This window comes from Carex rostrata, chromosome 6 (genome assembly GCF_964058835.1).
Source record: "Carex rostrata chromosome 6, lpCarRost1.2, whole genome shotgun sequence".
Classification (NCBI taxonomy): domain Eukaryota; kingdom Viridiplantae; phylum Streptophyta; class Magnoliopsida; order Poales; family Cyperaceae; genus Carex; species Carex rostrata.
The window spans coordinates 2863242-2890170 of NC_135923.1; the positions used below are offsets into that span (position 1 = coordinate 2863242).

General features: G+C 36.7%; 1 protein-coding gene, 2 long non-coding RNA genes and 1 pseudogene across 4 annotated transcripts; 1 reads left to right on the forward strand and 3 right to left on the reverse strand.

Moving 5' to 3' along the window:
- Positions 1 to 84: 84 nt before the first annotated feature.
- LOC144555138 (methyl jasmonate esterase 1-like) lies at positions 85 to 6163 on the reverse strand. Of its 2 annotated transcripts, none has more exons than XM_078303373.1 (5): positions 5574 to 6163; positions 3944 to 4081; positions 2247 to 3409; positions 1070 to 1207; positions 85 to 535 (listed from the first exon to the last, which is right to left on the reverse strand). In XM_078303373.1, the coding sequence occupies exons 1-3, from the start codon at positions 6069 to 6071 to the stop codon at positions 3125 to 3127; spliced, it is 921 nt and encodes a 306-aa protein (XP_078159499.1). In that variant the 5' UTR covers positions 6072 to 6163; the 3' UTR covers positions 85 to 535; positions 1070 to 1207; positions 2247 to 3124. The 2 variants fall into 2 exon arrangements, with proteins under 2 accessions (XP_078159499.1, XP_078159500.1); XM_078303374.1 differs by having other exon boundaries at positions 2237 to 3409.
- LOC144555250 (esterase PIR7B pseudogene) lies at positions 251 to 1180 on the reverse strand (annotated as a pseudogene).
- Positions 1868 to 5161, forward strand: LOC144555139 (uncharacterized). Its single transcript, XR_013511986.1, has 3 exons — positions 1868 to 1963; positions 1996 to 2021; positions 5020 to 5161. It is a non-coding gene; the product is annotated as an uncharacterized LOC144555139 (long non-coding RNA).
- Positions 6164 to 14400: 8237 nt separating the features above from the next.
- LOC144555998 (uncharacterized) lies at positions 14401 to 16213 on the reverse strand. Its single transcript, XR_013512170.1, has 2 exons — positions 16104 to 16213; positions 14401 to 14657 (listed from the first exon to the last, which is right to left on the reverse strand). It is a non-coding gene; the product is annotated as an uncharacterized LOC144555998 (long non-coding RNA).
- Between the last annotated feature and the right edge of the window lie 10716 nt (positions 16214 to 26929).

Genomic DNA, 26929 nt, shown 5'->3' on the forward strand with positions numbered 1-26929 from the left:
CTTCCCCAAGTGGCAAAGATGATATATAGCTAATTTCTATCCAGAGGAGTAAACATGAAGATAGAAAAATGTTCCCTAGTTCAATACGAACATTGGTTCCATGAGACGCGAAAGCAAGATAAATATGCTTAAAAGGATAGTCTCATTTCTTAAATTCACAGTTGTTTGCTACTGCAATCACTAACAGCAGTCACCAATGCCTTATTTCTGCTATCCAAATCTAAGAACACAATACCACCATACACAAATTTTACTGGTACCTATCTGAGATGTCAACCAAGAGGCTGAAAAATTCTTTCGGCATAGAAAGCATGGGCATATGATCTGCACCGTCCAACTCGAGTAGTTCTGTCCCAGGACTCATCTCAACCAACCATTTCTGGGTCTCCGGCGAAATAGACCTGTCTTGGTTGCAAACAATATAGACCCGACTCACTGAGCCATGCTTTTCTGCAGTAACAAAGTCATCTCGTGTTATACTTGAGTCAATAAATTGCTTTCCTTCCCTCAGTAACATCATGGCCAATGTAACATCCTGTCAGTGGAGTGAGACGGTGTTAAAAATTATGAAATAATCAAGTCACCTGCATTATTTGATCAAATAAGATTATCTTTGCTAAGAATTGTAAATCACTAAAGTAACCTTCAATGCTAACTTAGTAAAATAATATGATCAACAGTTATGGTACATACCATCAAACTCAAAAACAATACACTAATGAAAACAGATGTGTGAACTTTTGCAGAGAAACGCCATTTTTGTGATATCATTCCATTCCTTTTTTTTTTTTTTGGCTTCGAATTGGATTCTAGGTGCTTCTTGAATATCAGTCCATTTAAATGTCTTGTTTGGTTGGTTTTTCTTTTCCATTTTTTCTAATAAACAGTGGTTAAGTTTTTTTAATTTAAATTCGGGGATGAGCCCGGTTTTCACCCAGCGCAAGATATCTAATGTGTTGTTATTGAAAACTATCATTATCCAAATCATTTATATGATATTTTGAGGTTGTCATAAGGCATGTACATATGAATTTCAAGATCACAAATGTTTCAAAGAAAAATAAAGTACCTCTGGTGTACATAAATGATAGTAAATAGCTCGCAAGTGTTTCGGGCCAAATGTGAAGGACCTAAGTACAATATTAGCCCCTTCTCCACCAAAAACTGCTTTTGAATCCATCGTGTCTCTTTTAGGACGTTTAGAAAACTATCATGCATACAAGAAACAAAATCCACAAACAGTTCTTAAAAAGTGTTATTTATAAGATCATATCATTAAAAAAGAACAAACAAAACCCATAGAGAATAATGTTAGATAGGTGAGGCATTTGTTAATTAAAAGGCAGAATTTTAATAAAATGTTAAAATATTTTTTTTGTTGGGAATTTTAAAGGCCAAACAATTACACCTTATTTAGGAATCAACAATTGCATCCCATCTAGGGATCAAACACTAACACCCTGAAAAAGGAGAAACAGTTCTCCACTTTAATTCTAAGGACCGTTCCATGCCAAAACCAACCCAAAACTTAAATCTGAAATGCGGAACTCAATAACTAATTTCATGCCATTTGTTATGGAATATCCAATCTCTTGTGAGAGCAACAACCAACTCCGTATGCATGAGATAAGACTCTAATGGTAAGACGCCCTCGCGACAGCATCACGACCAGCCAAGAGTCCCTTTTTCAGATAGGCTAATCTTACAAAGTTCTGAACTCATTATATCTCTTTGTATAATGTTCCTTAAAGGATGGGAGTGTCAGCAATTCTAATTATTATCTCAATCAGTTGTGACAAGCAGCTAAGCTTGTATCAGGCACCATTGCAATTTGATCTTCTAATAAGAGAAGGGTTAAAATGCTCCATTGTTTTCGTGCTCCAATCATGTGTCATATCTTTATCTCCATTTTCAAAGTTCAAACCGTCGATCCAAAACACTCAACATGATCTCCAATTAAAATGTGATTGGAGACCAATTTTTATATTTTTTCAGAAACTTTTTATTAATTTTTTAGATAGGTACAAAATCACTAAAATTTGAAGATATCCCTCTCCCCCTGACCCCTTTGCAGCACACATAAGATTTCTGTAGTCCTGCTTTCTATAACTAGATTCTGTAATTAGAATTTTGTAACAGCTGTTTGGTTACTTTGGTACTAGCTTTGTAAAATTATATGGTTTCTTTAATGAAATCGGTGAGATTATTCACTTTTATCAAAATAAAAAATCTTTACCCCAAAATACCTCTTTTGTGATGTCAGCCAGTGAATTAGTGCTGCTCGGCATAGAAGCGCTCACAAACACGGCCACAGAAATCTTATGTGGATACCTCTCCATGGCAAGCGATACCGGGGTGCCTCCAAAGCTGTGCCCCACAAGCACCACTCTTTCACCAGCTGGAACAGCCTCCATCACCTCCATCAACGGCTCACAATACTCCTCAAAAGTATTAACTTCATCCATCCTTTTTGGGTGGAGCCCACTCGCCGCCAAATCAGGGGCTGTTACATGGTGCCCGGCCTCATTCTGCTCATGTGACCGTCCTTGATTAATGATGATTAAATTTAAATTATCATTTTTTAAATAAAATTAATATTTTTGTAGATTGTACCTTTTAATAGAATACAAATATTTACATAAGAGTAATTATATGGGTCCACAATTTCATTGGTTGATCAATGTCATTGATTAGTGACTGAGCAGGAGCACACAAAAAATTACATTGAAAAATTAAAATCTATAATGTGTGATAATTGAAATTGGAATTTAAATTTTCATTATTTTACCTAAGGATAGAGTTAAGATATTAGTACTGTTAATTTGATTGCATGAAGTCAAATTAACAATGAAAAGTCTCCTCATCTGCTTCCCCAAGTGGCAAAGATGATATATAGCTAATTTCTATCCAGAGGAGAAAACATGAAGATAGAAAAATGTTCCCTAGTTCAATACGAACATTGGTTCCATGAGACGCGAAAGCAAGATAAATATGCTTAAAACTTAAAAGGATAGTCTCATTTCTTAAATTCACAGTTGTTTGCTACTGCAATCACTAACAGCAGTCACCAATGCCTTATTTCTGCTATCCAAATCTAAGAACACAATACCACCATACACAAATTTTACTGGTACCTATCTGAGATGTCAACCAAGAGGCTGAAAAATTCTTTCGGCATAGAAAGCATGGGCATATGATCTGCACCGTCCAACTCGAGTAGTTCTGTCCCAGGACTCATCTCAACCAACCATTTCTGGGTCTCCGGCGAAATAGACCTGTCTTGGTTGCAAACAATATAGACCCGGCTCACTGAGCCATGCTTTTCTGCGGTTACAAAGTCATCTCGTGTTATACTTGAGTCAAAAAATAGCTTTCCTGGCCTTAGTAACATCATGGCCAATGTAACATCCTGTCAGTGGAGTGAGATGGTGTTAAAATTTTTGAAATAATCAAGTCACCTGCATTATTTGATCCAATAAGATTATCTTTGCTAAGAATTGTAAATTTACTAAAGTAACCTTCAATGCTAACTTAGTAAAATAATATGATCAACAGTTATGGTACATACCATGAAACTCAAAAACAATACGCTAATAAAAACCGATGTGTGAACTTTTGCTGAGAAACACCATTCTTGTGATATCATCCCATTCCATTTTTTTTTTTTTGGGCTTCGAATTGGATTCTAGGTGTTTCTTTGATATCAATCCATTTAAACGTCTTGTTTGCTTGGTTTTTCTTTTCCATTTTTTCTAATAAACAGTGGCTAAGTTTTTTCATTTAAATTGGGGGATGAGCGTGGTTTTCACCAAGCACAAGATATCTAATGTGTCATTATTGAAAACTATCATTATCCAAATCATTTATATGATATTTTGAGGTTGTCATAAGGCATGTAAATATGAATTTCAAGAGCACAAATGTTTCAAAGAAAATAAAGTACCTCTGGTGGACATAAATGATAGTAAAAAGCTCGCAAGTGTTTCGGGCCAAATGTGAAGGACCTAAGTGCAATATTAGCCCCTTCTCCACCATAAACTGCTTTTGAATCCATTGTGTCTTTTTTAGGACGTTTGGAAAGCTATCAGGCATAAAAGAAACAAAATCCACAAACAGTTCTTAAAAAGAGTTATTTATAAGATCATACCATTAAAAAAGAACAAACAAAACCCATAGAGAATAATGTTAGACAGGTGAGGCATTTGTTAATTAAAAGACATAATTTTCATAAAATGTTAAAATATTTTTTTGTTGGGAATCTTAAAGGCCAAACAATATAATTACACCTTATTTAGAGATCAAACAATTGCATCTCATTTAGGGGTCAAAAACTAACACCCTCAAGAAAAAGAAACAGTTCTCCACTTTAATCCTAAGGACCTTCCCATGCCAAAGCCAACCCAAAACTTAAATCTGAAATGTGGAACTTAATAACTAATTCCATGCCATTTGTTATGGAATCTTCAATCTCTTGTGAGAGCAACAACTATCTCCGTATGCGCAAGACAAGACTAATGGTAACAAGCCCTTTCTCACTGGTTGGTTGTCGGGTTGTGGGAGCAAATCTTCCAAGACAGCAAGGCTTGGTTCTTGAGAAATCCTCTCCAATTTCTTACAGATATCTCCTCTCTATTTTTTGATGATGGAAGAAGAAGAGAAGACCAACAGTCTTGTGTCTTAGATAGGCTACATACTAGATCTTACGAAGTTATGAACTCATATATCTCTTTGTATAATTTTCCTTTCAAGGATGGGAGTGTCAGCAATTCTAATTATTATCTCAATCAGTTGTGACAAGCAGCTAAGCTTGTATCAGGCACCCTTGCAATTTGATCTTTTAATAAGAGTAGGGTTAAAATGCTCCATTGTTTTCGTGCTCCAATCATGTGTTACATCTTTATCTCCGTTTTCAAAGTCCAAACAGTTGATCCAAAGCACTCAACATGATCTCCATATTAACATGTGCTTGGAGACCAATTTTTATATTTTTCAGAAAATTTTTATTATTTTTTTATATAGATACAAAATCACTAAAATTTGGAGAGGTGCCATACACAGTACCTGATCTGGGTCTAAACAAGAACCTATATATTGAAGATGTCCCTCTCCCCCTGACCCCTTTATAAAGTTAATGACTTGGATGATTTTGAGTATATTATTTTATTTTTTTGGATAAACTGTGTATGACTTTTTTGTTATCTCAGATTTTGGTTAGGTTAATTTCTGTAGTTCTGCTTTCTATATCTAGATTCTTTAATTAGAATTTTGTAACAGCTGTTTGGTTACTTTGGTACTAGCTTTGTAAAATTATATGGTTTCTTTAATGCAATCGGTGAGATTATTCACTTTTATCAAAATAAAAATAAAAAAATAATAATAACAGAGCAGTTTTGGCAATAGCTGTTTGGTTACTTTGGTACTAGCTTTGCAAAACATAATCTCTAGCGCATGCCAAAATACAGGTAAAGATTTTAACAGAGCAATTTTGGCTTCATGGAGCGCTGTTTTGATTATGTAATTTGTGTACTGCATGAAGTCAAAATTGGTCTCTTAAAATCTTTATCCAAAAATACCTCCTTTGTGATGTCAGCCAGTGAATTAGTGCTGCTCGGCATAGAAGCGTTTACAAACACGGCCACAGAAATCTTATGTGGAAACCTCTCCATGGCGAGCGAAGCTGAGATGCCTCCATAGCTGTGCCCCACAAGCACCACTCTTTCACCAGCTGGAATAGCCTCCATCACCTCCATCAACGGCTCACAATACTCCTCAAAAGTGTTCACTTCATCCATCCTTTTTGGGTGGAGCCCACTCGCCGCCAAATCAGGGGCTGTGACATGGTGCCCGGCCTCATTGAGCAGTGTTGCCAGCTTGTACCAGGCCCAGCCACCGTGGCACATGCCATGTACCAGTACAAAGTGACGCGAGGTTGGTGTTGGGTGGTCTTGTTTAGTACAATTTGGTGGTGGTTTGCGGCGTAAGGTCAGTAATGGGTTGGTGTTGGTTTTAGAGAGGAGAAGATTAGGCTTGGGATAGAGTTGAGAAGGTAACTGGAAAAGAAGAGACGCCATCTGCGTACTGTTTTCTTTTTCTGTTTTCTTTTCCTTGCCCGTAGGCCCGTTTTGTCTGTTACGGAACGTAAACTGATGGGAGAAAATACAAATGTCTTTCACCAGGGGAATTCACATCCTCTCTACTACTAGGGGTGTCAATGGCACCCTTTTATCTGTTTATCTGACCAGTATCGCATCTGAAAACACGGGTAATAGTAATATTTTTTTTTCGTTAATTAATCGGGTACGGGTAAGGGTAATAATTTTTTTTATATATTTGTATGAAGATGATACATGATACAATAAAGTTTTTGTATTTTATTAAATTTTCATAATACAAATTAGTTGTATTCATTATTATTTTTTTCTTATTTTGAAAAATATTTTATCGAAAACACAAATCAAAATGTTAATAACATTTTTGTATCTGTTTACCCGACCCGTACCGTATTCGAAAATACGAGTAAGGGTAAAGATTTTTTTTCATTATCATAACGGGTATGGGTATGAAAATATCTCCACCCGACCCGTACCGTACCCGTTGACACCCCTATCCACTACCTGATAAGGGAATCTTTTACAATTAGTAGATCTGGACCGTTTATTTTAACTTGGCACAAATCTCAAAGCCCAATAATGCTACCCTTGCACTAGTTCGAATTTCAAACCAACCGAACTTTTATATATTATAAATTTGGTCTGGACCGACCCAGTTTATTTCTTAATAATCAATTCCTTTAAATACTTTAATTTATTTCTTAATACTTCGGTTTATTTCTTAATATACTTTGATTTATTATAAATCAATTGCTTTAAATAAAAAATTAATATATTTCAGTTCAAACCAAACAAACTGAATAAACCGAAATAAAACTTTGGTTCATTTCGGTTCGATTGTAATGCTAAATTGGTTCGGTTTAGTTCTATTTTTGAAACCAAATTATAACTTTAGTTTGCCTAGTTCAGTTCAATTTCAACTGAACCGAACCGTTGAACACCCCTAATAGCAAAGCGTTGGATTGGACCATAATCTACTTGTCTGTTTGACTATATTTGCAAAACATATATTAATTGAATTTTACAGTTTTCTTGTCTTGAGATATTGTGCAGGTTCATGACTATAGAGAATATGATATATGCATCAAGGATGAATGAACAACTCCAAGAATATAGTCATGAAACACTGGACATTTGTCACACCCCAAATACGGGTATAACAGCATGCCGCGTATATTTATTAAAACATATACGCTAGGCGGTGGATCTTTTACATGCATTACCAATAACACTATTACATACTAACCACATCCCAAATATTTACAGAATTATTTGACAGACTATGGCAAACTATGTTTTAGGAATGCCTCCCGCATCCTGTCAGTTTCAACAACCCAAAATCCATTTTTTTGTGGTTATGCTGTTAGATGCAATCCAGAACCGTCTCTCTGTATCCGTGTAATAAACCTGAAAATAACCCAAAGGATGGGGGTGAGAAATAATAATAATAATATTATCTCTCAATGAGAATTTGCCACAGTCAGGCCACTGGACTTGCAATCAATCCATATCCAAAATTAAATCCACGCAACTTGGCATTAACAATTCAATTTATCAATTTATATATAAGTAAATGCAAATGCACGGTCACAATATCCAATCGAATCTCAACTCATAGAATTTCAAATGAAGCTCAACATATACATTAGGCTTAGACTCAGATTGTCAGGTCTGGTAACACATACAGATGATCCATCAACTTGTCACACAAGTGGCCACGCTAAACCCACACCTGCCAGTACTCAGTACCATCCACTGACCCTCATCTGATGTGTTTAGGCTTATACCGTTAATTTAAGTCTAGTTCATAGTCAGATAATATTTTGTATGCAATAAACTCAGAATCAGTAATTCTCAACACATTAAACAAACCTGTCATTCCGGTCCCAGACTGGATATGACATCAATCAGACGTCTCCTTATAGTCACCCATAATCACCGTCAAAATCAGAATCAGAATCAGAATCAGATTCCCTTTCCCAACCGGTACTGGGATTAGCTAGGGCCGTTCACCATATGCGCATAAGGATTCCGTAACCAAAGTCTAGTCATGACTCTAGACTTTGCAGAGCTCAACAGATTTCCATAAACATAAACTTGTGGTGACTCAACCATAATTCAGAATAGGAGATTCATACAAACGGTAAACTGTACAAAATGATAGGTCAACAGTATCACACAAAATTCAGTTATAATTTGATTGGGCTATGCACATGATTCACACATCTCAAATAATGCAACAAACAATCATTCTACATGACAAAGGAATAACAATTTAATTCTTAAAAATATAATATCAAACAAGTCCAGTAACCCCGCACCTAATAACGTAGGGCACAATATGACTTGAAATAAGTCCATCGTTCCGCAAGCACATCATATAGGTTACTCAATTCAGGTCTGCTATGTCACACCCACGTCTAAAAAGAATTGCAAGTCGAAGTTAATAATTTCAAATTGTAGATTTCCACACGAGAGAGCAAGAAACTGTGTATACTAACCGGTACTCATTTTAAGAAAAGCTTAAAGGAAAATAGAATGAAGCTAAGAATATGGTTCATATTATGTATATGTTACATATCCGTACCAGTACTAAGAAGGGGATAAATAAGCTCAAGAACATAGTTCATACAAAGAAGAAAATATATATTATTCATATTCTTTTATAACTCTCACATTTTGCTTATCAATTTCAAATAAGCTTTACAATTTGTCTTTATAACAATTTACAACAAAAATAATTGCATAAAGGATTAAGGTTTCGATCTAAACCCCAACAATCCAAACCAACTAACATAAGTACCCTTAATCCCATCTTTAAAATCAATATTAAATATTAAAGTTTGTCAAAAATGCATATGCATAGTTTACTTCTATTTCATATAAAGCATACAAGTTTCATCAAATATACACTACAGAAATATAGAAATAATAAAAACATGAAGACTATTAAATATAAACACAACTGGCTTACATGTAATGTACAAGGAATGATTTACAATATATATATATTTTATATGATACTCAACATGCATCCTTAGAAATAACATGTATCATGTTAAACAGATATGCAAATACTTAGTATTTCTAAGGATTTGCATATCTGTCTATAAATAACATGTTTCTTTAAAAGCATTTACAACCCTAATACAACACTCCAATTGATGGTGTTTGGAGCACTCTACTAGTGTCTCTATATGGCCAGATAATCGGGCATTTAGAACCCTACAACACTCCAATTGAAGGTGTATGAAGCACTCTAGTAGTGTCTCTCTATGGTAAGATAATAGGGCATTTACAACCCTAATACAACAGTTCAATTAAAGGTGTTTGGAGCACTTTATTAGTGTCCCTATTTTGCAAGATAATAAGGCATTTGCAACCCTCATACAACACTCGAATTGAAAGTGTTTGGAGGACTCTAGTAGTGTCCCTATATGGCAAGATAATAAGAAATTTACAACCCTAACACAACACTCCAATTGAAGGTGTTTGGACCACTCTAGTAGTATCTCCAGGTGGCAAGATAATAAGACATCTACAACCCTAATACTACACTCCAATTGAAGGTGTTTGAAGTACTCTAGTAGTGTCTCTAAATAACATGAAAATGGGGCATTTACAACCCTAATACCACTCTCCAATTGAAGGTGTTTGGAGCACTCCAGTAGTGTCTCTATATGGCATGATATTGGGTCATTTACATCCCTAATACAACACTCCAAATGAAGGTGTTTGGAGCACTGTAGTAGTCTCTCTCTATATGGCAAGATAATGAGGCATTTATATCCCTAATACAACACTCCAAATGAAGGTGTTTGGACCACTCATGTATTGTCTTTATATGGCAAGATAATAAGGCATTTACAACCATAATACAACACTCCAATTGAAGGTGTTTGGAGCACTATAGTGTTGTCTCTATCTGGCAAAACAATAGGGCATTTACAACCCTAATACAACACTCCAATGGAAGGTGTTTTGAGTACTCTAGTAGTGTCTCGACATGGTAATAGGATAGGGCGTTAACAACCTTAATACAACAAACTAATTGAACTTATTTGGAGTACTCTAGTAGTGTCTCTACAATAGGGCATTTAAAAAACTAATACAACACTCCAATTGAAGGTGTTTGAAGCACTCTAATATTGTCTCTATAAGGCATGATATTCGGGCATTTACAACCTTAATACAACAATCCAATTGAAGGTTTTAGGAGTACTCTAGTAGTGTCTCCAGATGACAAGATAACAGGACATTTACAACCCTAATACAACACTCCAATTGATGGTGTTTGGAGCACTCTAGTAGTGTCTCTATATGGCAAGATAATGAGACATTTAGAACCCTAATACAACACTCCAATTGAAGGTGTTTGGAGCACCCTGGTAGTGTCTCTATATGGCAAGATAATAGGGCATTTACAACCATAATACAACACTCCAATTGAAGGTGTTTGCAGTACTGTAGTAGTGTCTCTACATGGCAAGATAATAGGGCATTTACAACCATAATACAACATTCCAATTGAAGGTGTTTGGAGCACTATAGTAGTGTCTTTATATGGCAAGATAATAGGGCATTTACAACCATAATACAACACTCCCATTGAAGGTGTTTTGAGCACCGTAGTAGTGTCTCTATTTGGCAAAACAACAGGGCATTTACCACCATAATACAACACTCCAATTGAAGGTGTTTTGAGCACTGTAGTAGTGTCTTTATATGGCAAGAAAACAGGGCATTTACAACCCTAATACAACACTCCAATTAATGTTGTTTGGAGCACTCTAGTAATGTCTCTATCTGGAAAAACAATAGGGCATTTAGAAACCTAATACAACACTCCAAATGAAGGTGTTTGGAGCACTCTTGTAGTGTCTTTATATGGCAAGATAATAGGGCATTTACAACCATAATACAACACTCCAATTGAAGGTGTTTGGAGCACTGTAGTTTTGTCTCTATATGGCAAGATAATGGGGCATTTACATCCCTAATACAACACTCCAAATGAAGGTGTTTGGAGCACTCTAGTAGTGTCTTTATATGGCAAGATAATAGGGCATTTACAACCATAATACAACACTCCAATTGAAGGTGTTTGGAGCACTGTAGTTTTGTCCCTATATGGCAAGATAATGGGGCATTTACATCCCTAATACAACACTCCAAATGAAGGTGTTAGGAGCACTCTAGTAGTGTCTTTATATGGCAAGATAATAGGGCATTTACAACCATAATACAACACTCCCATTGAAGGTGTTTTGAGCACTGTAGTTTTGTCCATATATGGCAAGATAAGGGGGCATTTACAACCCTAATACAGCACTCTAAATGAAGGTGTTTGGAGCACCCTAGTAGTGTCTCTCTATGGTAAGATAATAGGGCATTTACCACCTTAATACAAAAGTTCAATTGAAGGTGTTTGGAGCACTATAGTAGTGTCCCTATTTGGCAAAATAATATGGCATTTACAACCATAATACAACACTCCAATTGAAAGTGTTTGGAGCACTGTAGTAGTGTCTTTATATGGCAAGATAATATGACATTTACAACCCTAATACAACACTCCAATTGATGTTGTTTGGATCACTCTAGTAGTGTCTCTATCTGGAAAAACAATAGGGCATTTAGAAACCTAATACAACACTTCAAATGAAGGTGTTTGGAGCACTCTTGTAGTGTATTTATATGGCAAGATAATAGGGCATTTAGAACCATAATACAACACTCCAATTGAAGCTGTTTTGAGCACTGCAGCAGTGTCTCTATCTGGCAAAACAATAGGGCATTTACAACCCTAATACAACACTCAAAATGAAGGTGTTTGGAGCACTCTAGTAGTGTCTTTATATGGCAAGAAAATAGGGCATTTACAACCATAATACAACACTCCAATTGAAGGTGTTTGGAGCACTGTAGTTTTGTCTCTATATGGCAAGATAATGGGGCATTTACATCCCTAATACAGCACTCTAAATGAAGGTATTTGGAGCAGTCTAGTAGTGTCTCTCTATCGTAAGATAATAGGGCATTTACAACCCTAATACAACAGTTCAATTAAAGGTGTTTGGAGCACTCTATTAGTGTCCCTATTTTGCAAGATAATAAGGCATTTGCAACCCTCATACAATACTTGAATTGAAAGTGTTTGGAGGACTCTAGTAGTGTCCCTATATGGCAAGATAATAAGAAATTTACAACCCTAACACAACACTCCAATTGAAGGTGTTTGGAGCACACTAGTAGTGTCTCCAGGTGGCAAGATAATAAGACATTTACAACCCTAATACTACACTCCAATTGAAGGTGTTTTAAGCCCTCTAGTTGTGTCTCGATATAGCATGAAAATGGGGCATTTACAACCCTAATACCACTCTCCAATTGAAGGTATTTGGAGCACTCTAGTAGTGTAATGGCATGATATTGGGTCATTTACATCCCTAATACAACACTCCAAATGAAGGTGTTTGGAGCACTGTAGTGGTCTCTCTATATGGCAAGATAATGGGGCATTTATATTCCTAATACAACACTCCAAATGAAGCCGTTTGGACCACTCATGTAGTGTCTTTATATGGCAAGATAATAAGGCATTTACAACCACAATACAACACTCCAATTGAAGGTGTTTGGAGCACTATAGTGCTGTCTCTATCTGGCAAAACAATAGGGCATTTACAACCCTATTACAACACTCCAATTGAACGTGTTTGGAGTACTCTAGAAGTGTCTCGACATGGTAATATGATAGGGCATTAACAACCTTAATACAACAAACTAATTGAAGTTATTTGGAGTACTCTAGTAGTGTCTCTATAATAGGTCATTTAAAATCCAAATACAACACTCCAATTGAAGGTGTTGGAAGCACTCTAGTAGTGTCTCTATAAGGCATGATATTCGGGCATTTACAACCCTAATACAACAATCCAATTGAAGGTTTTAGGAGTACTCTAGTAGTGTCTCCAGATGACAAGATAACAGGGCATTTACAATCCTAATACAACACTCCAATTGATGGTGTTTGGAGCACTCTAGTAGTGTCTCTATATGGTAAGATAATGGGACATTTAGAACCCTAATACAACACTCCAATTGAAGGTGTTTGGAGCACCCTAGTAGTGTCTCTATATGGCACGATAATAGGACATTTACAACCATAATACAACACTCCAATTGGCGGTGTTTGGAGTACTGTAGTGGTGTCTCTACCTGGCAAGATAATAGGGCATTTACAACCATAATACAACACTCCAATTGAAGGTGTTTGGAGCACTGTAGTAGTGTCTTTATATGACAAGATAATAGGGCATTTACAACCCTAATACAACACTCCTGTTGATGGTGTTCGGAGCACTCTATTAGTGTCTCTATCTGCCAAGATAATGGGGCATTTAAATTCCTAGTACAACACTCCAATTGAATGTGTTTGGAGCACTCCCGTAGTGTCTCTATATGGTAAGATAATAGGGCATTTACCACCTTAATACAACAATTCAATTGAAGGTGTTTGGACCACTATAGTAGTATCCCTATTTGGCATCATAATATGGCATTTACAACCATAATACAACACTCCAATTGAAGGTGTTTTGAGCACTGTAGTAGTGTCTTTATATGGCAAGAAAACAGGGCATTTACAACCCTAATACAACACTCTAATTGATGTTGTTTGGAGCACTCTAATAATGTCTCTATCTAGAAAAACAATAGGGCATTTAGAAACCTAATACAACACTCCAAATGAAGGTGTTTGGAGCACTCTTGTAGTGTCTTTATATGGCAAGATAATTGGGCATTTACAACCATAATACAACACTCCCATTGAAGGTGTTTTGAGCACTGCAGTAGTGTCTCTATCTGGCAAGACAATAGGGCATTTACAACCCTAATAGAACACTCCAAATCAATGTGGTTGGACCACTCTAGTAGTGTCTTTATATGGCAAGAAAATAGGGCATTTACAACCATAATACAACACTTCAATTGAAGGTGTTTGAAGCACTGTAGTTTTGTCTCTATATGGCAAGATAATGGGGCATTTACATCCCTAATACAACACTCCAAATGAAGGTGTTTGGAGCACTGTAGTAGTGTCTTTATATGGCAAGATAATAAGGCATTTACAACCATAATACAACACTCTAATTGAAGGTGTTTTGAGCACCGTAGTTATCACACCCCAAACCAGGAATTCTGGATTAAGATGTGATCAACCTCGCGTCGTGCTTAATTAATCATTAAGCACGCAAGGCTAACCATAAATAATAACTCAAACAGCAGCGGAAGCAAATATAATATAAATATCAAACATCAGTCACATAGCAAATAATTAAACATACACATACATAACATATAATTCGATCCATCTCGGATCCAAATAACACTATCTATAGAAGGGGGTACATGATCTATCGAGCTCGTATATATAACACAGTAAATACGAGACTCGTAAACCAAATCAAAAGTCTAACTCTAGCTAATCAAACGATGTGGCCATCGGGGACAACTCCTGCTGCGGATCGCCAGATGCTGTACCTAAAACCCACGAAACAACTTGTGGGTGAGCGACGAGTCGCCCAGTATGTGACCCAGAATTATCCCCTCAGGGATCCTCTATGGTCAAAGCACTTTTATTTATAAAATGAATACAATTAAGAATTTGCACATGTGTGAACCTATATTAATAGCTAAAAGAATTTATAATGCTTCTGAGTGATGCCATGATGCGATTATTCTATTATGCCAACATGCGAAATAAACCCAAAATAAAATCAAAGTGTAATATCGGATATAAATCAAGTCGGAATCCAGTACTCCTTGCACTGTGTGCCCAAATACAATAATAATAATAATAATATGGATAAAGTAAATCACCCCGTGCCGTGCCAATAGTATCAAAAGAAATCGAATAGTATAATCCAAGGACTGTGATCAGAGTGCAATGATACACGATGCCTAGTGACATCGAGCATTGCTCCACAAGAACTGCACACTAGCCGATGGTTATACCTTTACCAAAAAGAATCTGAATAATATAATCCAAGGACTGTGATCAGGGAACAATGATACACGTTGCCTAATGACATCGCGCATTGCCCACAAGAACTGCACACTAGCCGATGGTTATATCAAAATTCGGTGTGTCATCTCACCTAGACGATTCATAAGCCAAACATATTCAATAGGAGAAATCATACAATGCAAGTCGCAAAAATATCATCACCGGGGCCACAGAACTCGAGATCGGAACTGTGCCCTCACCCGCCACACCAACACCCGCCACACCAAATCACCAAATCCGCCATGGAACTCGAGATCGGAACCATGCGGTAGCGTAAAACAGACCTACACAGAACTCGAGATCGGAACTGTGCAGTCTCAAGTAATAAAAATGCCACCACGGAACTCGAGATCGGAACCGTGGTGGGGTAACCCGTTCTAGGCATGTAGCTCCTAATGTAGGCGTGGGAAACATCCCGAATCGTCCGTCCCACAGAACTCGAGATCGGAACTGCTCACGTCAAATAGCAAAAATGATCGAAAAATGATATAATCAAGGTTTATACATATAATATAGTCCTAAAGCCATCCAAGGATCAAGTGACCCTCAGCTCAGTGGCTGTCGGGCCGTCCCATGCCAAGTGACACAAGACGGAACGAAGTCACTCGGCTCTGCTCAGCTCTCACCAATGCATGCATATGCACGTAGAATAATAATAATATATTGTCTTCTACGAGAAGAAGACAAACTAGTATCCTAATATTCTAATAATATAAATATAATATTATTTAATTACCCTACTCCTACAATATAGTAAATTTAGATTTTTCAGGGTTATGCAATTCTACCTACAGTGCAGAAAGGATAAACATGCTCTACAGTTTTAATGCAACTACTTAAAAATAAAGTGCGAATGTCAGGTCAGATGGAACGACTGGTAAGAGTACGCCCACGAAAAGAATAATTCAGATATCCCACACCTGTAGGGCTGGAGTCTCTGTCGCTAATAATCGGCGTGCTCCGCGTATGCTCCGAACTGCGGGTCAGTCGGATCGGCCCACGGGTCGGACTCGCACGGAGTTGACTGATCTGTGATCACGTAATTTAAACTAATTAAAATCTACGCTAATTTTATTATAACCCTCGTCCCAATTAATGTACAAGTCGATTTCTCGATTACTTCGATTTTATAAAATTTATCGGTTCAGTCAGTCAGACTGATCCGATTAGGCATATATTAATTAATTAATTTCATGTCATCGAGCGTAGCATTAATCTTAATTTACAGGTTTGTCAACTATTGATCATTCACTTTGGTCTAGTTCAATCTAATTTAATCCTAGTCAAATTTATATTCTAACGCTTTAATTTTGAAGATATATTGCTTGTATAAATTCAAATGTCGAATTATTCGTAATAAAATAATTGTTCGGGAGTTACGGTAATTTTTTAAATGTGCTATACTTAGTTAATATATTCTACTATCTACTCTCTTTGATTTAATTTAATTCACTATAATTAATCCCGTCGTTCGAATTCAATATTCGAAACCTAAATTATAATTTAAATTCCTAATTGTAATATTACGATAAAATATGTTAATTTAATAGTTATTATATCAATTCGTATTAGTTACGTATTTTATTATATACGGTTGCATTTGGTTATTCAAAACTTTAGTTTAATTAAAGTTTTAGAAACGTACCCTTTTAAACTAATTTCACATGTCTCAGTTAAAAATACAATTAATTAAATAAAATAAGCCATAATAAAATTCACGATTTCGATTCAAGTTTGAAATTATTTATTCTAACAATTAGGTCTAATTTATATTTTAGTTGTATAATTCGTTTTATAAAATTAAAAACGAAACCCTTAATTGGTTTACGTGTTTCAAATTAATTTATTGCTAAGTCGCGCAATTCGTTATTTTTATAACTAATTAAATCTCTACGTTTACTTAGCCGTTTCGAATCTAAGTCCATAACAACTATTTTTCGTTGCTAATTAATTGTCCTTTATTAATTAGCAACGAATTTTTGTACAAGTTCGAACAAAAATGTTTAAAAGAACTATTTTAACTTTAAAAACTTTTTATGAAACTTTTATTTTAATTTAATGTGTTGGGTGTTTTAATTTGGTTTGTTTCGGGATCATACAGGTGTCCAATCGGGTTATTATAGTATCTGCTCAAATTATGTTATGAGTCATCATCGAGGCATCAGACCCTGGACGGTATAATCATTTCCCGAATTTGTTCAAGTTTACGTAAGCATCCGATTTAATTCGATTCCTTATAAAACTTAAACTTTAAAAGCCGCGTTTTAAATCCGACAATTATGCTTTTTGGAAAAATCCCAAATACCATAATTGTTATTAAAGCCAAGTCCATTTCCTTATATTTTACAAGGGCCTTATGCCCAATCTCAATATTTCAGCCGAACCAAACAAGAAAAAGGCCAAGCCCATATACAATAATATTGCACCTTGACCCCTCGTATTTATAAAATTCTCAAGGGTGTGCATTTTGCACAAGCAACCCTCACTTTATTTTATTTATGATTTGGTCCCTGTCAAGTCAAGTCTGGTACACAAATAAATTCAACACAGTACCAGTGGTATCACTGAACCAGTACCGATTGGTACCAGCATCACATGTACATCAACAAGCACAACCAGCAAAACATAACAACCCATGCCAAACATCAATAGGACCAGCACAACAGAACAGACCAGGTCAGCATCACAGAACCAGCAAAACAGAATAGACCAGGCCAGCATCAACAGAACCAGCAAAACAGAAGAGACCAGGCCAAGCAACAGAAACGGGGCAGAGCAACGAACGTAGCCAAGGTATAGGTCAGAGAGCACGGCAACACAGCCAAGTGCATCGGCTTGCCGGGAAAATCAACAACCCGCACAAGCCGTCAATTCAAATTCTCTCTCTCAGCCATCTCATCATAACAACGATAAAAAAAGGGGGTGTTCTCACTAACCGATAAACGAGAGGTGCACAAGGAAGGAGGCAAAAATGGCAAGAGTCCGTCCCGAGGCAGTGGCCTCACGTCACAACTCCAATCCGTCAAGACGGCAACAGGGAACACACCTCCGAGCACCGGTAAAGCACACGAGGCAATCACAACCGAAATCAAAATCACAACCGGCTAGGTTTCTCAAAATCACAACAATCAAGCAACGGAAAATGGCTAGAGAGAGAGAAAGAACAAAGTCTCAACACATGAGCATGAAAGAGAGCCAGAGAGAGCACACCCCAACACTAACCGGGTTAAATAGGAGCCAACACGCCAAAATCACACAAGTCAAAGGCGTCAGAGATCTACTCTCTGACGATCGTACGGTGAACATCTCGCACGAGGGTGATGAGACGCGAGCAGGTGAAACGGAGAGAACCAGCGCCGCGCGCGAGAGAGAACGAGAGAGGCGATCGCCTCTCTTAGGGTTCCCATGAGAGAACCAGCGAAAGAGAGAAAGAGGGGTATTGGGACCCAGAGGCAGGGGGGCGAAAGAGAGAGAAGGAGAGTTGGGGGTTTTGAATGGGAGGGGGTCTGTTTTAAGATTAGTGCGGAACGTATTAAACGGTTTGAGATTTTCCAAAAAGGTCACGCAGAATATGAGATATAACGAAGGGAAGTGAATTCCTTGGACCCGAAAATTAAGTTAAATGGGGTTTATTCTTCATTTCAATTACATTCAAAGATCAAATGATAGAATGGTTTCAGGATTCGTGCAGATTCAAGATCAAAGGGTTCAGAAAAATTCAAAAATTTATATAACTTGAATGTTTGATCTAAAATAAATTCTCTTTATAAATTCGAATCAAGGTTTCGTAATATTTTATAATGTCGTATGAATATCCTTAAGTGTTTATAATTTGATTTTAGGATCCGAATTATTTGATATTAATTAGTATATACATATATATAATTATCCAAATCAAATTCTATAGCTTATAAATGAACGTAACTTTTATATAATGTTATTTGTACAAACATTCGTATATTTATTTTCTTAATTATAACTTGATAGATTTATTTATTTACAAGAGCCGATAATATTTGGTTTATTTTCTTTCTTAATGTACATAATTTCGCAATTAGTTTATATTTCAAAATTTTAGATTCATTTTTAAATTAGTCAGATAAAATATGAAAGGTCATCTAATTAACTAAAATTTAAATTTGAGCGTAATATTTAATTTAGCAAATTAAATCTGTTTTAAAATTTTGGGATATAACAGTAGTAGTGTCTCTATCTGGCAAAACAACAGGGCATTTACAACCATAATACAACACTCCAATTGAAGGTGTTTGGAGTACTCTAGTAGTGTCTCGACATGGTAATAGAATAGGGCGTTAACAACCCTAATACAACAAACTAATTAATGGTATATCGAGAACTCTAGTAGTGTCTTTATATGGCATGATAACAGAGCATTTACAACCCTAATACAACACTCCAATTGAAGGTTTTTGGAGCACGGCAGTAGTGTCTTTATATGGCAAGATAATAGGGCATTTACAACTCTAATACAACACTCCAATTGATGGTGTTTAAACCACTCTAGTAGTGTCTCTATAATAGGGTATTTAAAATCCAAATACAACACTCCAATTGAAGCTGTTTGAAGCACTCTAGTAGTGTCTCTATATGGCATGATATGGGGTCATTTACATCCCTAATACAACACTTCAAATGAAGGTGTCTGGAGCACTGTAGTAGTCTCTCTATATGGCAAGATAATGTGGCATTTATATCTCTAATTCAAAACTCCAAATGAAGCTGTTTGGAGCACTCTCGTAGTGTCCTTATATGGCAAAGATAATAGGGCATTTACAACCATAATACTACACTCCAATTGAAGGTGTTTGGAGCACTGTAGTAGTGTTTCTATCTGGCAAAATAATAGGGCATTTACAAATCTAATACAACACTCCAATTGAAGGTGTTCGGAGTACTCTAGTAGTGTCTCGACATGGTAATAGAATAGGGCGTTAACAATCCTAATACAACAAACTAATTCAAGGTATTTGGAATATTCTAGTAGTGTCTCTATAATAGGGCATTTAAAATCCTGATACAACACTCTAATTGAAGGTGTTCGAAGCAGTCTAGTAGTGTCTCTATATGGCATGATATTGGGTCATTTACATCCCTAATACAACACTCCAAATGAACGTGTTTCGAGTACTGTAGTAGTCTCTCTATATGGCACGATAATGGGGCATTTACATCCCTAATACAACACTCCAATTGAAGGTGTTTGGAGCACTCTAGTAGTGTCTTTATATGGCATCATAATAGAGCATTTACAACCATAAGACAACGCTCCAATTGAAGGTGTTTGGAGCATTGTAGTACTGTCTCTATCTGGCAAAACAATAGGGCATTTACAACACGAATACAACACTCCAATTGAAGGTTTTTGGAGCACGACAGTAGAGTCTTTATATGGCAAGATAATAGGGCATTTACAACCCTAATACAAACACTCCAATTGATGGTGTTTGAAGCACTCTAGTAGTGTCTCTATAATAGGGCATTTAAAATCCTAATATAACACTCCAATTGAAGGTGTTTGAAGCACTCTAGTAGTTCCTCTATATGGCATGATATTGGGTCATTTACATACCTAATACAACACACCAAATGAAGGTGTTTGGAGCACTGTAGTAGTCTCTCTATATGGCAAGATAATGGGGCATTTACATCTCTAATACAACACTCCAAATGAAGGTGATTGGAGCACTCTAGTAGTGTCTTTATATAACATGATAGTAGGACATGTACAACCATAATACAACACTCCAATTAAAGGTGTTTTGAGCACTGTAGTAGTGTCTCTATCTGGCAAAACAATAGGGCATTTACAACCCTAATACAACACTCCAATTGAAGGTTTTATGAGTACTCTAGTAGTGTCCCGAAATGGTAAGAGAATAGGGTGTTAACATCCCTAATACAACAAACTAATTTAAGGTATTTGGGGTACTCTATTAGTGTCTCTATAATAGGGCGTTTAAAATCCTAATACAACACTCTAATTGAAGCAGTCTAGTAGTGTCTCTATATGGCATGATATTGGGTCTTTTACATCCCAAATACAACACTCCAAATCAAGGTGTTTTGAGCACTGTACTAGTCTCTCTATATGGCAAGATAATGGGGCATTTACATCCCTAATACAACACTCCAAATGAAGGTGTTTGGAGCACTCTAGTAGTTTCTTTATATGGCAAGATAATTGGGCATTTACAACCATAATACAACACTCCAAATGAAGGTGTTTGGAGCAATCTAGTAGTGTCTCCATATGGCAAAAGAATAAGGCGTTAACAACCCTAATACAACAAACTAATTAAAGGTATTTGGAGGACACTAGTAGTGTCTCTATATGGCAAGATAATAGGTCATTTACAACCATAATACAACACTCCAATTGAAGGTGTTTGGAGTACTGTAGTAGTGTCTCTACCTGCCAAAACAACAGGGCACGTACAACACTAATACAACACTCCAATTGAAGGTGTTTGAAGCACTCTAGTAGTGTCTCTATATGGCAAGATAATAGGGCTTTTACAACCATAATACAATGCTCCAATTGAAGGTGTTTGGAGCACTGAAGTAGTGTCTTTATATGGCAAGATAATAGGGCATTTCCAACCATAATACAACACTCCAATTGAAGGTGTTTCGAGCACTGTAGTACTGTCTCTATCTGGAAAAACAATAGGGCATTTACAACCCTAATACAACACTCTAATTGAAGGTGTTTGGAGCACTGCAGTAGTGTCTTTATATGGCAAGATTATAGGGCATTTACAACCCTAATACAACACTCCAATTGATGGTGTTTGGAGCACTCTAGTAGTGTCCCTTTGTGGCAAGATAATGGGGTATTTAAAACCCTAATACAATACACCAATTGAGTGTGTTTGGAGCACTCTAGTAGTGTCTCTCTCTGGTAATATAATAGGGCATTTACAACCCTAATACAACAATTCAATTGATGGTGTTTGGAGCACTATAGTAGTGTCCCTATTTATCAAGATAATAGGGCATTTACAACCATAATACAACAACCCAATTGAAGGTGTTTGGAGCACTGTAGTAGTGTCCTTATATGGCAAGATAATAGGGCATTTACAACCCTAATACAACACTCCAAATGAAGGTGTTTGGAGCACTCTAGTAGTGTCTCTACAAGGCATGATATTGGGGCATTTACAACCCAAATACAATACTCCAATTGAAGGTGTTTGGAGCACTGAAGTAGTGTCTTTATATGGCTAGATAATAGGGCATTTCCAACCATAATACAACACTCCATTTGAAGGTGTTTCGAGCACTGTAGTACTGTCTCTATCTGGCAAAACAATAGGGCATTTACAACCCTAAGACAACACTCTAATTGAAGGTGTTTGGAGCACTGCAGTTGTGTCTTTATATAGCAAGATTATAGGGCATTTACAACCCTAATACAACACTCCAATTGATGGTGTTTGAAGCACTCTAGTAGTGTCCCTATGTGGCAAGATAATGGGGTATTTAAAACCCTAATACAATACACCAATTGAGTGTGTTTGGAGCACTCTAGTAGTGTCTCTCTCTGGTAATATAATAGGGCATTTACAACCCTAATACAACAGTTCAATTGATGGTGTTTGGAGCACTATAGTAGTGTCGCTATTTTACAAGATAATAGGGCATTTACAACCATAATACAACAACCCAATTGAAGGTGTTTGGAGCACTGTAGTAGTGTCCTTATATGGAAAGATAATAGGGCATTTACAACCCTACTACAACACTCCAATTGATGGTGTTTGAAGCACTCTAGTAGTGTCTCTATATGGCAAGATAATAGGGCATTTCCAACCATAATACAACACTCCAATTGAAGGTGTTTCGAGCACTGTAGTACTGTCTCTATCTGGCAAAACAATAGGGCATTTACAAACTAAATGCAACACTCCAATTGAAGGTTTTACGAGCACTCTAGTAGTGTCTTTATATGGCAAGATAATAGGGCATTTAAAACTATTATAGAACACTCCAATTGAAGGTGTTTGCAGCACTGTAGTAGTGTCTTTATATGGCAAGATAAAAGGGCATTTACAACCCTAATACAACACTCCAATTGAAGGTGTTTGGAGCCCTGTAGTAGTGTCTTTATATGGCAAGATAATAGTTCATTTACAACCCTAGTACAACACTCTAATTGATGGTGTTTGGAGCACTCTAGTAGTGTCTCTATGTGGCAAGATAATGGGGCATTTAAAACCCTAATACAATACACCAATTGAGTGTGTTTGGAGCACTCTAGTAGTGTCTCTCTCTGGTAATATAATAGGGCATTTACAACCCTAATACAACAGTTCAATTGATGGTGTTTGGAGCACTATAGTAGTGTCCCTATTTTACAAGATAATAGGGTATTTACAACCATAATACAACAACCCAATTGATGGTGTTTGGAGCACTGTAGTAGTGTCCTTATATGGCAAGATAATAGGACATTTACAACCATACTACAACACTCCAATTGATGGTGTTTGGAGCGCTCTAGTAGTGTCCCTATTTGGCAAGATAATAAGGCATTTGCAACTCTCATACAACACTCGAATTGAAGGTGTTTGAAGCACTCTAATAGTGTCTCTATATGGCATGATATTGGGGCATTTACAACCCTAATACAACACTCCAATTGAAGGTTTTAGGAGCACTCTAGTAGTGTCTCCAGATGACCAGATAACAGGCCATTTACAACCCTAATACAACACTCCAGTTGCTGTTGTTTGGAGCACTATAGTAGTGTCCCTAATTGGCAGGATAATAAGGCATTTAAAACCCTCATACAACACATCAAATGAAGGTGTTTCGAGCAATCTAGTAGTTTCTATATATGGCAAGATAATAAGACGTTTACAACCCTAGTACTACACTCCAATTGAAGGTCTTTAAAGCACACTAGTAGTGTCTCTACAAGGCATGATATTGGGGCATTTACAACCCAAATGCAACACTCCAATTGAAGGTTTTAGGAGCACTCTAGTAGTTTCTTTATATGGCAAGATAATAGGGCATTTAAAACTATAATAGAACACTCCAATTGAAGGTGTTTGCAGCACTGTAGTAGTGTCTTTATATGGCAAGATAAAAGGGCATTTACAACCCTAATACAACACTCCAATTGAAGGTGTTTGGAGCCCTGCAGTAGTGTCTTTATATGGCAAGATAATAGTTCATTTACAACCCTAGTACAACACTCTAATTGATGGTGTTTGGAGCACTCTAGTAGTGTCTCTATGTGGCAAGATAATGGGGCATTTAAAACCCTAATACAATACTACAATTGAATGTGTTTGGAGCACTCTAGTAGTGTCTCTCTATGGTAAGATAATAGGGCATTTACAACCCCAATACAACTGTTCATTTGAAGGTGTTTGGAGAACTATATAAGTGTCCCTATTTGGCAAGATAATAGGGCATTTACAACCATAATACAACACCCCAATTGAAGGTGTTTGGAGCACTGTAGTAGTGTTTTTATATGGCAAGATAATAGGGCATTTACAACCCTAATACAACACTCCAATTGATGGTGTTTGGAGCACTCTAGTAGTGTCTCTCTATGGTAAGATAATGGGGCATTTGAAACCCTAATACAACTCTCCTATTGAAAGTGTTTGGAGCATTATAGTAGTGTCCCTATTTGGCAAGATAATAAGGCATTTAAAACCCTCATACAACACATCAAATGAAGGTGTTTGGAGCAATATAGTAGTTTCTTTATACGGCAAGATAATAAGACATTTACAACCCTAGTACTACACTCCAATTGAAGGTCTTTAAAGCACACTAGTATTGTCTCTACATGGCATGATATTGGGGCATTTACAACCCTAATACAAAACTCCAATTGAATGTTTTAGGAGCACTCTAGTAGTGTCTTTATATGGCAAGATAATAAGGCATTTACAACCATAATAGAACACTCCAATTGAAGGTGTTTGCAGCACTGCAATAGTGTCTTTATATGGCAAGATAATAGGCCATTTACAACCCTAATACAACACTCCAATTGATGGTGTTTGGAGCACTCTAGTAGTTTGTCTATCTGGCATAACAATAGGGCATTTGCAACCCTGATACAACACTCCAAATGAAGGTGTTTGGAGCACTCTAGTAATTTCTTCATATGGCAAGATAATAGGGCATTTACAACCATAATACAACATTCCAATTGAACGTGTTTGGAGCACTGTAGTAGTCTCTATCTGGCCAAACAATAGGGCATTTACAAACCTAATAGAACACTCCAATTGAAGGTTTTTGGAGCACGACAGTAGAGTCTTTATATGGCAAGATAATAGGGCATTTACAACCCTAAAGCAACATTCTAATTGATGGTGTTTGGAGCAATCTAGTAATGTCTCTATCTGGCAAAACAATATGGCATTTACAACCCTAATACAACACTCCAAATGAAGGTGTTTGGAGCACTCTAGTACTATCTTTATATGGCAAGATAATAGGGCATTTACAACCATAATACAACACTCCAATTGAAGGTGTTTGGAGCACTCTAATAGTGTCTTTATATGGCAAAACAATAGGGCATTTACAACCCTAATACAACACTCCAATTGAAGGTGTTTGGAGCACTGTAGTTCTGTCTCTATATGGCAAGATAATGGGGCATTTACATCCATAAAACAACAATCCAATTGAAGGTGTTTGAGCACGGTAGTAGTGTCTCCATATGGCAAAACAATAAGGCATTTACAACCATAATACAACATTCCAAATAAAGGTGTATGGAGCACCGCAGTAGTGTCTCTATCTGGCAAAACAGAAGGGCATTTACAACCCTAATACAATACTCCAATTGAAGGTGTTTGGAGTACTCTAGTGGTGTCTCTAGAGGGCGATAGAATAGGGCATTTACAACCCTAATACAACAAACAAATTGAAGGTATTTGGAGCACTCTTGTAGTGTCTCTATAATAGGGCATTTAAAATCCTAATACAACACTCCAATTGATGGTGTTTGGAGTACTCTAGTAGTGGCTCTATATAGCAAGATAATGGGGCATTATAACCGTAATATAACACTCCAATTGAAGGTGTTTGGAGCACTCTAGTAGTCCCTATATGGCAAGATAATAAGGCATTTGCAACCCTTATACAACACTCCAATTAAAGGTGTTTGGAGCACTCTAGTAGTGTCTCTATATGGCAAGATAATAGGGCATTTACAACCCTAATACAACACTCCAATTGAAGGTGTTTGGAGCACTCTAGTAGAGTCTCCATATGACAATAGAATATGGCGTTAACAACCCTAATAAAACAAACTAATTGAAGGTATTTGGAGCACTCTAGTTGTGTCTCTATAATGGGGCATTTAAAATCCTAATACAACACTCGAATTGATGGTGTTTGAAGAATTCTAGTAAGGTCTCTATATGGCATGATATTGGGGCATTTACAACCCTAATACAACACTCCAAATGAAGGTGTTTGGAGCACCCTAGTAGTGTCTTTATATGGCAAGATAATAGGGCTTTTACAACCATAATACAATACTCCACTTGAAGGTGTTTCGAGCACTGAAGTATTGTCTTTATATGGCAAGATAATACGGCATTTACAACCCTAATGCAACGCTCCAATTGATGGTGTTTTGAGCACTCTAGTAGTGTCTTTATATGGCAAAATAATAGGGCATTTACGACCACCATACAACACTCCAATTGAAGGTGTTTCGAGCACTCTAGTAGTG

Excerpts from the sequence above, each read along its gene's own strand:
- LOC144555138 (XM_078303373.1), bottom strand. The coding sequence starts at position 6,071 with ATGGCGTCTCTTCTTTTCCAGTTACCTTCTCAACTCTATCCCAAGCCT. Across the intron at positions 4,082-5,573 it reads TGGCTGACATCACAAAGGAG|CTTTCCAAACGTCCTAAAAA; the intron begins GTATTTTTGGAT and ends TATGCCTGATAG. Across the intron at positions 3,410-3,943 it reads ATCATTTATGTCCACCAGAG|GATGTTACATTGGCCATGAT; the intron begins GTACTTTATTTT and ends CTCCACTGACAG.